At 43.2% G+C, this 15,468-nt stretch overlaps 1 protein-coding gene across 10 annotated transcripts in view; it reads left to right on the plus strand.

Annotated features, from left to right (window-relative positions):
- The window catches only part of ABCA5 (ATP binding cassette subfamily A member 5), a 113,548-nt gene that overhangs the window by 47,656 nt on the left and 50,424 nt on the right, over nucleotides 1-15,468 (plus strand). For 5 of the 10 annotated variants that reach the window (XM_067715401.1, XM_067715403.1, XM_067715402.1 and 2 more), the window contains one exon: nucleotides 14,381-14,500. In XM_067715401.1, coding sequence (XP_067571502.1) covers nucleotides 14,399-14,500 — 102 coding nt within the window. In that variant the 5' untranslated portion in view covers nucleotides 14,381-14,398. Of the gene's footprint in view, nucleotides 1-2,908; nucleotides 2,988-3,044; nucleotides 3,171-3,829; nucleotides 3,902-7,080; nucleotides 7,182-14,380; nucleotides 14,501-15,468 lie in introns of those variants that run through there. The other 5 variants (XM_067715396.1, XM_067715406.1, XM_067715400.1 and 2 more) reach the window with 4 other exon arrangements.

Raw genomic sequence — 15,468 nt, forward strand, 5'->3', positions numbered from 1 at the left:
AAGAAAGAATATAATACTTGAAGTTCTTTTTAGGGTAATGAAAACAGTAGTAATAATTAGTAGTAGTAGCAGTACTAAACACCCAACAAACTAAAAGTACCTTTGGAAGTCATTCCCTTCTCCAACCTTCCACCAATTGTTAATCATTTCCCTAAGCCATTTATTAACAATCTCAGCCACATTTGAGACGGTAGTTTGGAAATCTGTTGTTAAAGACATGAGATTCTCTTTCAGCCTTGTCAGTCAAGGCTGTGTTTCTGGATTTGTCCTGCCTTATTCTAGAAAAAGGTACCAATCTGAACTTCTTTGAAGTTATACCTCATTTACACACTAAATTTAGAAAGCACATCACTCTCTTGGCACATTTTTTTAGCTTGTAGAAATGGTAAATGCTTAAAAACAATAATAAATAGTGTTTAATAGTTATAGATTTTAAAATGGTTTATGTAGTTTTCAGTGTATTGATAATCATGCAAAATAATGTACTAATTTGGCTGCAGAAAAACCATGCCCTAACAACTTAGCAATTTTGCTCTCAATTTTGGATAAAATAGCATCAGAAAGCCATGAAGTAAGGCTTTGGTCTCTAGGAAGTAAAAAAGCAACACAAATAGATTCCATTGTTTGCCAGCAGGAGGTTAGGATGTAGGTTGGCGTTTAGAGTAGCAAGCAAGAAAAATTCTCTTTTTCTACGTTAAATACTGTGAAAATTCTGGTGCGTCCTCGTTTATTTTGTTCAACTAGGCAACTTGTTACATCTCAATCTACGACCTGTATGGTCTGTGTATTCCCATGTGGTTTATTTGTCTAGAACTCTATTAATTGGTTATGGGGATTTGGGTTGCCACCATGACAACCAAGCAGTATAGCTCGTTTGCTTTTTCCTAGATACAGAAGCTTGGAAAGGAACATCTTTGCTGCAGCTGCTTATTTAGTACCAGGACCTGGTAACTATGGAAATTTAGATCGAGATTATGTGGCTAAATTGTTCACAAGGTACATGCAGTCTGCTAAGTAGCTGGCTCAAAGATACAGTAAAACATGTCATGGCCAGTTCATCCCTTTGCAGCAGTCTTTTTATTAAAAAGGTCTTATTTAGCATTCTCTCTGTTTTAGGATTCCACAAACCATATTTTCATAACTTTGTCATCCATCCATAAGAAGAATTTAATATCTTTCTTTTATTAGGTAGATTTTGTTCAGTGCATGGTGACCTTTTGGGGGGATAATAATGACAGTGTTTACATACTGTTGTACATGTGTTTTCTCATCAGCAGTGTTATCCACAGCATTTACTGTACACCATTATGATGCACAAGACCTGGAAGTTTAAATTGGTATAAGAAAAAGCTCTTAATCTCAGACTACTTACAATATGATTGAAGAGAGTATATAAGTAAAACCACGTGAACAAGATGGTAGCATGTGTGCAGTTGAGAGGAAAGTGAGATCATTTTGTCTGGGGTGATGAGGTTTTTTTTGGTTTTGGTCACGTTATACTGAAGCAAGAGCAGAAGTATAGGCAGGCTGAATGACAGAGAACATTGCAAGGATAAGAAACTCAGGAAACAAATGTCTAAAATAGTGGTAGAAATGATGCACAGACTTCTGAAGTTAAAGCAGTTGAGGCAACTAGTGAGAAGTACAATCGGAGAATTGGGGTGAATGTATATTTCAGTAACACATTTTCTCAGGTAGATTTATTTTTGACCTCCATTTATTTACATGCCCACAAATCCTAGGCCATTAATAATGCATTCTTCTGAACTTGTAACTAAAATGTCTTAGCTATTCCAAAAGAGAAAAGAATACATCATGTATAGTTTTCACTACTTGCCTTCTTCAGTTTTCTGATGTAATTCCTAGAACATTCTGTCTCCCTTCCCCTGACTCTCACTGCCAGATTTTTAATCATAATGGATTCCGCTAAAGCTCTTTGAATTTCCTGTTTAATCCATATTCAGTAGGAGAAATAACACATTTCCTTGTTTTTCTGTTTTTTGTTTATTTTGGTAGAACTTAGAGTGACTGTTGGAGAGATTTGGTTTAAATTTAAGGAGCAGAAAAACTACGATAAGTAAAAAAACAACAACAACAACAAAACACAATGTATACAGGATCAACGGAATTTTTAAGATCTTAAAATAGTTAAATGCCCCAAAAGTAAAAAAACTGTGCAAAGAAATGTGACCATACAGAAATCTGGAGAGTAAAAATCTGTTGTGAGCTTTTCTTCCTTTGCAATAACTCTGACCACCATTTAGGTCAATTTGGGCAATAAAACTCAAAACACCAGTTTACATTTTTAGCAAATAAAAGTGCGGTATAGAATCTCCCACAGATGCTGTATGTCTCAGGCCATTTGGAAGATTCAGGATCTGCCACATCCCAGACTCTCAGGAGGACACTTCGGAATCTGAAGCATCTTTTAATGTCCACATGTCCTAGGTCAGGGTCTGATGGCACGAAGACACTGCACCCCACACAGGGCGGCGGGAAGGAGAAGGGGCTGCGGAATGCAGACCTGGGAGGGGACCGCTTAAAAGCCGAGAGGCAGAGAAGAAAGGATTCTTAGTGGGTATGACTTAGGAGGCAGATGAGGATGGGTCGGCGGACCAAGGTCACACGCCAGGATACTGCAGACTTTGGACTCAAATCGGAGTCCCTGACTTCAAGCCCGTTGTTTCTGCCAGTGTCCCGGGGGGAGCTGGGCGAGGTCTCCACGAAGGAGGCAGATCTGAGGCGCCGGGGGCCCCGGGGACTGAGCCACGAGGCCGCGCTGCAGAGACGGGCGTCCAGGTGGACCCAGGGGTCCCGGGCCTTGGAGCGCCCGCTCGCCCCGCCCCTCGCAGCCCCGCCCTCGCAGCCCCGCCCCCTCGAGGCCCCGCCCCCAGGGTCGCTCTCCGCGCCTGCGCCGGGATGCGCCGGGCCGAGCGGCGGGAGCGCGCCCGTCTGCTGGCTGCGTCCTCGGGGTGCCCCGCCCTCAGGTGCGTCCTGCGCGGGGCGGAGCGCGGCTTCCGGCACCGCGCCCTCCCCTCTCCGCCCCTGCCCTCCCCGTCCTGCAGCGTCGGGGGCGCGCGCGCGCGGCCGCCCTCTCGGACAGTGTTCCGAGCTGAGGTCCCCGCGGACTCCGCGTGTCCCGGCCTGTAGGCGCTCGGCCCGGCCCTGAGGTGACGCGGTCGCCCAGGGCTGCGGGGTGTGAGGCCCGCCGGGGTGGCTGTCACCCCTGGGAGGGGGTGAGGGGTCGAGGAGGGGCGGCCGGCGGGGGAGGGGCGGTGGGTGCGGCCGGGGGGTCTGGGGCTTGGAGTGCAGCGGGGCTCGGAGGGGGCCGAGCCGGCAGCTGGGGGCAGAAGGGTCCCCGAGGTCGGGGAGAGCGCGGTTGCGGCGTGTCCTGTGGAGGAGGATGCTGTTCGCCCCCCGGGGTGTCGGGGTGCGGATGCCGGGGTCGCCGCGGGACCCCTGCCTTGGGCTGGCCGGGGTGGTCTCCATCCTCAGGGCGCCGTTGCGGAGGGCGGAGATGTTGGGAAGGGAATTCCCTCTGAACACCTGGCCGCGAGCGCGGGTTCCCTTGGGAGCTTCGGGCTGCTCCTCGCTCTGCGCTAGGAGGAGTTCGGGAGAGATGCGCAGAGCTTGGGGCACGGTTTTGGGGGAAGTGCCCTGGTTCCCGAAACGCAAGGCTCCAGGCGTGGAAGTATTGATACTACAGCAGACGCGAAAGCTCGGGAGGCTGCCGGCGCTAATAGCTGCAGGAGGGTTGCTCCTGGGCTCCCAAGGCTTGGACAGACGTTTCTAAATAAGTCTGAAAGAATAAAGGCAGTCACGTTTACTTTCCATCGAGGACGTTGTGCAGGAACGGAAGGGGAGAAAAGGAGTGTATGTTGGACTCCCAGCCGTGAGGCAGGTTCAGTATTATCTCGTTCAGTCTTGCCAGCATCCTTTGGAGGTCGGAGGGGTCTTATTCTATTGGGCAGATGTGGAAAACGCTTCCCAAAAAAGTTAAGTCACTTATTTCGGTCCCAACTAGCCAAAAGGGCTGAGCTTCCAACCCAGGGATGCCAGACTCTAAATTCTCGTCCTTGATGCCCTATATTTTGCTTCTATCCAGAGAGCGATGTTACATATTTTTAGGGAAGACTCCGTACAAGAGAACATTATTAGGGCAGTTAGGGCTCTTGGGGGTATTTGGGTTAAAAGCTAACTAGTAAGGCATTAATCCTGGAATATGTGCTGTTTAAGTGTATTTTCCTTCAAACAGGATTCAGGATAGGGAAATCTTGCATTCAGCGTCAAAGCAAGTTTATTAATACATTAATACATTATTAATACATTACAGGTTTATCTGAGTGTCTTTTATATTCTAGATGCTAAGCTATGTGCCAAGAATGCCAAGATGAATACGATTTGTAATCTCTGCCCTTGAGCTTGAGGAGATGATTGCATAAAAGAATTTTGTAGTATTCTCATAAATTGGAATCTTTGCTAGTGTGTGAATTAATCGTCCTAGAATAGTTGTAAGCACAAGTTTTTAGGAACCTGTTATATATAAGAAAAGGTATTGGATAACTTGTCATGTGGGTACCATTGCATTATTTTCCCATTCAGCAAGAAATACTGTCATAAAATTTAGGTTAAATCATATTGACAATTATTATTTTCTTTTATTATTATACTACCTTCAGTAAATTTTAGAACACTAGAGAAGAAGAGAACATTTATAATTTATTCCCTGTTAAGTTAAAAGGCTTGGTTTCTTTTTTGGACTGTGCTTCGCTGCTGGTGAGATCTTAGTTCCCCGACCAGGGATTGAACCTGGCCCTCAGCAGTGAGTGTGCCGAGTCCTAACCACTGGACCACCATGGAATTCCTGTAAAAGCCTTGATTTTAATAGTGCCTTTTTTTTTTTTAATTTATTTCTGGTTGTGCCAGGTCTTAGTTGAGGTAGGCGGGCTCCTTAGTTGCGGCTCACCAGCTCCTTTAGTTGGGGCACACATGCTCCTTAGTTGTGACATGCGAACTCTTAGTTGTGGCGTGCATGTGGGATCTAGTTCCCTGACCAGGGATTAAACCCGCATCCCCTGCATTGGGAGGTGGATTCTTAACCACTGTGCCACCAGGGAAGTCCCGACAGTGCTTTTGTTTTATTAGTTGAGAAGCCAGTGATGTGTGTAGCTGGGCAGGAACTTCTTTCAAGTCATCTGCCAAAGATGTTCTTAACCTCTTCTTCTAAAAAATAAATCTTAAATTAAAGGTCTCATTGATACCAGATTCCATTTAGCTTTTATCTCTCAGAGTTCTAGTGGAAACAAAATCTTCAGTTTAGGCCGAAATGGCACCTTGTTGAAATGTATAACATTACCTCTGATGCGGCTGTAGGTAGGTGGATAGAAGGGGTAGTGGAACGTTTCGGAAATTTCTCCTGATGGCTTCAGTTTCTCAGTGAAGTGGGGATCAAGGTCATCATTTGAGGGCGATGCTGTGGGTGGAAGCTTTGGGGATTAGGAAAGTGAAAGGACTAGTGAAATATGGGATTGCCAGGCAATTAAACAATTATTCTTAGGTATGAAAAGTGCAGTCAAGGAAGTATGGGTACACAAAATAAAGATGTCTAGTCTAATTTTGCATATAAGGTATTTGACAACCTGTTTCCAGGGCCTGTCCTAATAGTGTCATCTAGAGGGTACACCTGCCCTTTTTGCCCCAATTCACTTTGCCCGAGCCTCTGCCTCATTGCAGGTTTCCCTGTTCTTTACACAAGTCAAGCCCCTTTGGGGAGTCTAGTTCTTCCATTCTTTTTCCCTGCCTGGAATTTGCATTCCACTCTTTCCCAGACTCTTTCCCCCAGTTGCACTTACCACATTATATTAAATTTTGCATTTAATATAATGCATATAATTATTATAATGCATATATTATTAACAAAATAATATAATTTTGTCACTGCAAAGTCAGTGACAGTGTCTAACTCCGTTTTGTATTTTTTTTAAAAAGTTTGGTGCATAAATCCCTCAGTAAATGTTTAATGACTATGCCGCTTTTCTTCTTTCTTCCTCCTTTTGTCTGTAAGGGTGGTCAGCAAGCTTTTTCTGTGAAGAGCCACACAGCAAATGTTTTAGATTTTGTGGACCACATGGTCTCTGTCTTGATTACTGAACTCTGCCGTTGTAGCACAAAGCAGTCACAGGCGGCACAGAAACAGCTGAGCATGGCTCTGCTCCAATAACACTTTATTTCTAGACTCGAGATTTGAGTTTCCTATAATTTTTACATGTCACAAAATACCGTTATTCTTTGATTTTTCCCCCCCATTTAAAAATGTGAAAACCATTCCTAACTACTGGGCTGTACAAAACAGCCTGTGGGCTGGATTTAACCCCCTCGGGCTCCGTTACAGACCTTTGATCTATAGACTCTCAGCAAATCTGGATAAAGGAACTTGCGGTAAGATGATACTGGTTTTAGTATTACCATGGGTGGTAGAGAAGCAAAGAAGGCCGTCTTTTTGTCACGGATTTCATGGTCAAGTTCAAGATTAAGATGTAAACAGATCATGATGACACAGTATGGTAACGGCAATTACAGTTTATTTATTGGAACAAAGGAGTAATAATCAGCTCTGCTTGGGTGGATGAGAAGTCACCTCTAATAGTCGTCTGTTGGGGATACTTTCAGCTTAGATCGTTTCCAGGAATCTTTTCAAACTTGCTAAGGTGACTGACTGACCACATCTTTTGCCAGGATGGCTGTGAACATTCGGATGGCTCAATTCCTTTTTTATAGGATATAATCTTAATTTGTTCCTCTCAGAACTAAAATTAATACATTCTAGATAATTTTTTCTGACAGTTATTTCTAAAGGTCATGCACATTTTTACTGCTTTGAGAAAGGTGAAATATATTTCGTAGCACATATAGTAATCAATGTTTCTTTAATACAGTAGTGAATTTCTGATACTGAATTTTGGGTTATGTAAATTCAGTCTTTAAGTCAACTATTAATGCATTAGAAAAGGAAGATGGGCTTTAGTGGGCTTTCTGTTTTCTTGCAACTTATTAGATTTAATGTGAATTATTTTTATCTAGGAAAAGTATGGGTATATGGCTGTTAGCATTACTGACGCCATCCTGGGCTCTTACAGTTTATCCTGTCCTTTCACCCACCCTACCCAGGACTGAACTGTGCAGTAAGTCACTTCTCTGTTGTCAAAGCTTTGCAGTTAATAGAAACTGTTTTAATAATCGTTAGGATCAGGTGGCCTCCATGCTCTGTTAGTCCCCAAACACCGATGATGTATATTCCTGGTGCCCACGAGACTAGGTACCCAGTCATGAATTTTGACTTAGGAGTACAGGTCCCGTTTCCAAGCACCTGCCTCCATACGGTAGGTTAACTCTAAAGTCGTCCCAGTGGCCCCCGCCGGTGGGGAGGGGAGTGCAGCTGCAGGTCGTTTTTCCCGATCCGGAGCCCACCCTGTGAGTAAGTTACCCTGTAATAAACGGATCCATTGATTGCGTGCAGCTGCCTGCCTCGTTTTGTTTTTCGGTCTCAAGGTGCTTTCTCAGTTCAGTGAGCACTTTTCGTTCCCTCCTTCCTCCAGCAGAAAGTTAAATATTTAATTAAACCTTTAGTGATACTAGGTGCATAAAACTAATTATTATTTAAAGCTCTATAACAAACTTAACACATTCCCCAGATACGCTGTGGAGCAATGGAAAGACACTTTAAATATTCTTAAAAATAATTTTGTACCCATATTTCTATGTCTTTGTCATAGTTCTCGAGCAGTTAAGAATTGGCTTTGTTTAAGAGTTTTAAAGGTACTGCCTTGGTAAGACTTTGGAACTGTGTCAAGTATTGTAAGTTTTCCAAAAAGTACAATTTGTTAAAACTATGCCATTAGAAGTTTTATTGCTCTTAAGTTGTGAACTTGTGCTTTCAAGGGTCATCTTCTAATATACGTTGCAAAAGAGGTCTTACATGTGTTGTCTACTCAAAAAGCTGCTTTTTTACGGTTGTCTGGTCGTCTCTATTTACAATGCCCTGGGCTTGTGTGAACTCTGTTACTTGTGAGTAAACTCCTCCTGGATGTTGACTGTATGATTCTCTTCCCACTTAACAGCCAATGTTAAATGCGGGGCAGGCCAAGCATCCTTCACTGCCTTTTGCTTTTGTCCTTTTGAATCTCACCACATAAGGCTATAACGTTTGGGATAATTCAGGGGAATTATAGTGTAGAAAGAGGAAATTTAGAGCTTCATGCTAAATATGGGTTTTCTTTTGGTCCAGGAAAAGGCACAGGACGAGTTAAACTTTTTACAGATGTCCCCTTGCTGGCCGTGCCTCGTTCCTAACTTTGCAGCCCCGCTTTCAGCTGTGCACTGGAGTCAGAAGAGCCACTTTCATGTCACCTCTGCGGGGTGGATTTCCACCTTTCTTTCAGGAAACCTCAGTGCCCTGCCCATAGGGCTTGGTTTCAGCTCAGACACCGTCTCTTTATCTTCGGCCGAGGTCTTCAGTATAGAAAGCACTGCCTTCCCATATCCTTCCTCCATCCCACATCCCCCCTCCCTACCCTGCAAAGCAGTGTGGGGCGGGGGGAGCAGAGGGGACTTTATGATCACCCCACCAGTGGGAGGTGCAGGCTTCCCTCTTTTCGTTCTCCTTCCGTCTTCTCCCAAAGGACAAACATTAATTCGCAGAGACACCGTGGTCTCAGCACTTGAAGAAGCAGCACAATATTTCCCTCAGCACCTGTGGTTTGCAAGGAGCCTTTTACAGTAGTTAGTGCTTCACATCATGATGCAGAGCCATCCTCGCCTGATTTATTCCCCACGGCCCTTTTCAAATTGCACCTGCTTAAACTCCGTGGGTTGTGGGTGCCCAGGTGGGCAAGTAGGTTCACTGTTGTCAGTTTATAAAAACCTATCTACAGCTTTGAAGTTACTGGTTAGGTGAACATTAAACTAAAAGTTAATGAAGAATCAATGTTAAGAATGTTTCATTTTAGTTTTCAAACACCCAAACCAGGTGTTTACTTTCTTGAAGAAAACAATAAGTCAATTGATTTTTCTTCTTGAAGATGTTTTGTTTTAATAATTTGAGTAGATGGAAGTTCAAGGTTATTGAAATTTAACATTTTTCACATGATTAGACTGGAGCTTATGAATATAAAAAACATCGGTTTGTTCAGGTGAGTCATAGCATTGATTCATCTGTATACTTCATAACAGAGTTCATGCTTCCTGGTCAGCATTTTCTTCCCTCTGTCCTCTGGCCATCGATTCTGGGGGAATTACCTTGACTCAGTCCATTCTAACTCACCGATTTGGCACTCGCCCCAGCTAGCAAGAATTTTATTTCTATCTGTCTGTTCCATTTCCAAATTCTCTAGTAGCTTTCTCTGAATTGCTTTGTCCTTGTTTCATGAGTATGATATCCCTTGAGGATATTAGTGTTACTACTTTTATAGACAGTAGTGATCAACATGTGTAATTACGTGCCATGTTCCAGGCACCATTTTCAGCTTTATGTGTATTTATTCTTTTGGTCATTCTGACAGGGACAGAGTAGGGAGACAAAGTAGGTAATTAAATAGTTAATCCCACTAGGGGATCATAAATAAAAAAGTATGGGAGACCCTGTAAGTTAACGATCACTCAAGAAAGCAGGTTTGCTTAACAACAGAACCAAGCAGCAGAAGCACGAGACATGCCCCCAAACAATGAAACGATGGTGGCGTGAGACCCACATCCTGCCCAGTGAAGTCGGCAAGTTGATGATCCTTGAGAAGGGGCTTACATGTCTGCATGCGCTAAGAGCAGAGATATCGGGGAAAGGTGACATTATACCAAAACCTGAAATAATTTACAATATCATAGTATGTGTAACAGGACCGCCGTTTTGCTCATTTCCATAGCGCCATGACAATCCCAGTTGGGCCATATGGGGTCAAAAACTCCCCCGCCCACCATGTAGGAGGAGTTAATAGTGGAAGACTTGAAGAATGAAAAAGAAGGTGGTCTTTTCCCCCCTCCCCACTTTTCCTTTGCTTATAAAAATGTAGCCCGCCGAGTTCTCAGGACGGCACTCCCTTGCCTGTGGGCTTGTATCTCTCACAAGCGTCCTGTACTAACAAACTCTTCCTTCCCTCTCACTCTGCCTCTCCCGGAATTCTTTCTGCGCTGAGACAGAAGACGTTCTGGCTGAGGAAAAACGATGAGGAAGAAAAATTAGAGCTCAGGGGCAAAAGGAAAACAGCATGAAAACACCTTTTGCTGCAGAAGGGATTTTGTGCTTTGGAAGAAAGGACAAAACTGAGGCTGAATGGACACTGAAGTGACTCCTTTGATTAGTCATTGTGCGTCATCGTCTGCAGAGACATTTATCTCCCTGTTACTGTTACTTTAAAGCTACTTTAAAAACTACTTCAGTGGTTCTCCGCTTTTTATCGGGCCCTGCGCGCTCACTCCCGTTAGCGTCAGTGGACTGGACACTTGGTAGGCAGGGAGGCACGTGGGTCTTTAACATTTCCCTTTGTTCCTGGCACACTTCACTTTGAAAACTGCTGTTTTCGGAGTTTTCTAACCATGGAGTTAAGAACACATTATACTGTAACACTGGCTGAGTCCTTTGATGTGAGAAATAGAAACTGATCTGGCCAGCTTAAGTGAAAATAAAATATACTGGGTAGACAATAGGGCATTTCACATAGTCCAAGGAAGAATCAGGTTTGGGGCACAGTAGGTATCAAACCTTAGGGGAAAGCTTAGTTCCGAGAATGTATGAACTTTCTTAAATGCTTCTGTTAATCTAACTGTTTCCATGAGTCCCAGTCTCTGGGTCTCTTAGTTAAAAATTCCACTCTGCCTGGAGAAAACTTAAATGCTACCGCTCAGAGGTGGCCGTGGTGATGGTAGTCGTGGTGTGTCTGGTGGGATGGCGGGGTGTGTGCACAGGTTCATGGGCTTCAGGCAAGGCTGTTAAAGACTCAACCCTGAGTTCAGGGAGCAGTTCTCAAAGGAAGGAAGGATACTGTGAGTCCATCAGCTGCTTCAGGAGGGGCCTGTTTTCTAAAAATGAGGCATCGAGCTTGCAGCGTTCAATTGGAATGAATAATTCAGTGGCTCCCAGTAAATCGATGTGTTTGGCAGATAGCTTGAGAATGTTCTTGCTGTTAAGTTGGTTAGTGTTTCTGTGTTTCGTAGTAAATCATCCTCGAATGAGTGTGATCCGTCTGCCTTTCTCTACCTTCCACCCTCCCTCCTTCCCTCCTTCCTTTCTTCCTTCCTTTCATCGGCCTAGAGGTGATCACCAGCTCATTGCAGGATCTGATATAACAGGAATGAGGCTGTTGGGAGCATTTATTTTGAGTGTATCCTCCTTTCTTGGCTGCTGCAATGTTGCTCTTTTTAATTTACTCATTTAAGATTTTTACAGTATACCTAATTGTGTAATTACTTTTTTCCCCACCATATAAGGAACACATATTGATGGGAAAATTGAGAAAATAGAAAAAAGCACAGAGGGAATGAAAGTTGTCTAAATCTCATCGTTAAATTTAAGAAAAAGCTCTCTTCTGCACATATAAAGAGGATGTTTATTTGATCCAAACTTCAATTATGTATATTGCCTTTTGGGGGGTAAGACAAGCTGCCTCTAAAAAGTTGCCTGCTTTTTTTATCCAGGTGGAGACGGTCAGCCAGCTTGGAACAGACTGTTCTTGTGGTAGAGGGGGTCACACCAGTGGCTGCCATCAAATAGGTTTATATAAAACAAGGAACAAATGTCTCTCTGAAGAAGGCTTAGCGGGACTTTTTTGGTGTCTCCTCCAAGCTGCCCTCTCGATACCTTTCTAGGTGACGGGGCCGAGCCAACTGGAGTAGGGACCACGGAGAGTGCACTCGGGAGCCCGGCCAGGCTGGCTTCTGCTTGCATATAACCTCTTTGAAGACCTGCGATGTGGCTCCAGCAGAGGTCCACTCGCAGAAGGGGCCCCAGGGGCCTCCAGAGGGTCAGCTTAGCCTGGAAGAGGGCTACTGGGCCTGTGATGCAGTGATTTAGGTCATACAGCTCAAAAAGTACACTGAGGTGAAATTTGTTTCTGTCACTCCAGAGTGAAACCCTGTACTCATTAAGCACTTTCTCCCCTTCTCCTCTGGCAACTACCAGTCTGCGTTCCATTTCTGTGGATTTATGTATTCTGGAAATTTCACATAAATGGAATCCGATTTGACCTTTTGTGTCTGGCTTCTTTCACGTAACGTAATGTTTTGGAGGTTCATCCACGTTGTAGCATGTATCAGTACTGCACTCCTCTTTACGGTAAATAGTAAATCATTGCGTGTATACACCACAGTTTGTTTTTCCCTTCGTCTGTTGGTAGACATTTGGGCTGTTTCTGCGTCTTGGCAGTTATGACCCTGCGTGAACGTGCACTTGTTTGAGTCCCCATGGAGTAGTGGGATCACGTAGGAACTCTGTTTAACAGTTATGACCCTGCGTGAACGTGCACTTGTTTGAGTCCCCATGGAGTAGTGGGATCATGTAGGAACTCTGTTTCACTTTTGGAGAGCTGCCAAACTTTTCCTCAGCAGCTAAACCCCTTTGCAGTCCCGCCCGCAGTGTATGAGTACCCAGTTTAGCCACGGAGTTTCTTATGAGAAATTTGCTCTCGTTCAAAGCAGTATTCCTGTAGGTGATGCAGTGGTTATTCTCTGACTGCTTTCAAGATTTTTCACTGTCTTTCATTTTTAGCAGTTTAATCACGATGTGTTTGAATGTGGATTTCCTTCGATTTATCCTGTTTCGGTTTCATCAAGCGTCTTGAAACTCTTAGGTGTTTCATCTCTGGCCAAATCTGGGAAGTTTTCAGCCAGTAATTCTGTAAATACGTTTTGCAGCATTAACACACTTCTCTCTTTCTGAGTCTCTGATCGTTTGAATGTTAGACCGTTTGTTATTGTCTCACAGTTCTCTGAGGTATTGTTAATTGTTAAAACAACAACAACAAAACCTCTTTTCTCTCTTTTGTTCAGATTGAGTAGCTTCTCTTGATCTATCAAGTTGACTGACTGTTTTTCTGTTGTCTCCATTCTGCTTTTGAGCCCATTCTGTGGATCTTGTGTATTTGTTGCTGTGTTTTTCTGTTCTAGAATGACTACTTGGTGCTGCTTGATATCTTGTTTCTTTGCTGACACTTTCATTGTTTTCAGGAATGACTGTTTTCTTGCCACTGTTTGCTGGAGCACTTTTTAAGTAGCTGCCTTAAAGTCTTCGTCAGATAATTTCAAAATCTGTGTCACCTTGGCAGTGGCACCTGTGGGTAGAGTGACATTTTTCACATGCTTCATTACCGGAGTCATTTTGCGTTGTGTGAGACTGCGGGTTTTGTTTTCATCCCGTAGAGAGCATTGATGTCTTCTTTTAGCGTGCTGTCCACCTGGTTAGGTTCAGGTCTTCAGTTTCTGCCCACGTTCTCTGAACTGTGGTTCTAATTTCGGTTTAGTTTTCAGAAGCCTTTGCAGTGCAGTTTGAATCTGTCCGTGTGTGCCACCCAGTGACCCATCCGGATCTGGGCGGTGCGTCTGTCTGTGAATTCAGTTCCTCAAGTGTTTGGTGCACAGAGTAGGATAAGATGCATATTTACCCAGATTGGGTGTGTTAGTCCAGGAGCTAATGAACAACTTCATTGCGTTGCTTCCCTGAACTCCTCTTTTCATTTGCTCTCCCTGCTACTTTTTGATTCCCCGTGGCTTCTCTTTTCCATCTTCCAGCCGCCAAGCTAGGGTTTTCCTGCCCCATTGGGCCACGCACTTCGGCGACTGCATGTGCCGCATTCAGGGCCCTGTGTCTGGAAGGTGACAGAGCAGAAAGCAGCGGGCTTTGTCTCCCGACCCTTGTGGAAGAAGCTCCACTCAGAAGAGAGAGTTTAGCTGGGCTCAGCTTTCATCACTGCAGTCTGACACTGCTGTAAACGGGGTTGCTTGGGGACAAGGGCACAGGAGAATGTAGAAAAGAATAAAAGACTGGGTGTTTCCCCGTTCTCCGTGAGCAGAAGACTTCCGTTTCCTACCGAGCCAGAACTAGAGAGCTTCCTCCGGAGCTTTCTCTGTGTCCCAGTGCCCACTTGCAGTGCGTTCAGTTTAGAGGACACTGGAAGAGAAAAAGTGGAATTCCGGTTCCCCCTTGTTTCACATGCTACTATTTACTTTTCAGGATCTTCACATTGCCGTTCCGTGCATTCTGTCCGGGTAGGAGAGACAGTGTGGAGTATGCTTAACTGTCTAGCCTGAGGCTGAAACATCTGTCTGTCTTTGACGTTAGAAATGGCATATACTTGACTGTGTGGTTCCAATTTCTTTTTTTCCAATCTCCTTTCTTTAGTAAACTAATCCAGAAAACATGGCTACTGCAATTCGGGAAGTTGGAGTTTGGAGACAGACCAGAACACTCCTACTGAAGAATTACCTCATTAAATGCAGGACTAAAAAAAGTAGCGTTCAGGTAAGTTAAGTGACCATTATGTCTTATTGCAGTTTATTTTGCATTAGTATGTTCCATCTTTAAAAGATGATTTGTTTTGCTGGATACATTTTTATTATAATTTTATATTCTTAGGTCCCTTTAATTTGCTTGTAAAAACTTGTTGTGTTGGCCTCAGAAAAATACCTAAATTATCCCATGTTTTCTGAATGTCAAAAATTTTAATAATGATGTCTAAATTTAGTTAATTTCTAATATCAGTGCTTGATTTTGAACCTTGAGGCATGCATTTCCCGTTTCATGGAATGAAAAATAGATTCTGCAGATAACTTCATGGAACATTATTCCATAGTTTATTCCTTATCGCCGGCCATCTTTTGGACTCTGGATTGAATTGCCCATAATTACTAAAATGATGCCACATATTTGTTCCCACAAGCATACATAACTTTATTATTTATTTATTTAGCATACATTACTTTAAAAGGTGAAAGAAAGTAAGAACTCTGGCTAACCAGTTACTAGTGATTTTAAAGGATGGAATGGTATTGTTGATCTCTTGAAGCCAGCAGAACAATTAAACAGCAAGATGAAACAATAATGAGTTCACCCCTGTTAAAGTTGACTACTGAATATAATTGAGTATAGTTTTAGTAGTAGAAACTTAGCTGTAATTAAAGCATGAGTTTTAATTCAGACTTGAATAAAGACATTTTTATGGTGATCCGTATTACAGATGTTTGGTAAGTTACTTTGAATAAAGTCATGTATGAGTAAATTTATTATTATAGTTTATATTAGTAATCTAAGATGTTTAAATGTTAGCTTTTATGTCATTTAAATGTATTATGGTGACATGAATTTTAAAATATTTTAGTAAAATTGAATGTAAAGGAAAAATTCATATGCTGTTGGGTTAGGTTCAGCACAGTATTTCTTTTAGGATGGAATTGCTTTTATTTTTTGTACTTAAGAGAGGAGACCCAAGT

This window comes from Pseudorca crassidens, chromosome 19, assembly GCF_039906515.1.
Source record: "Pseudorca crassidens isolate mPseCra1 chromosome 19, mPseCra1.hap1, whole genome shotgun sequence".
Taxonomy (NCBI): Eukaryota; Metazoa; Chordata; class Mammalia; order Artiodactyla; family Delphinidae; genus Pseudorca; species Pseudorca crassidens.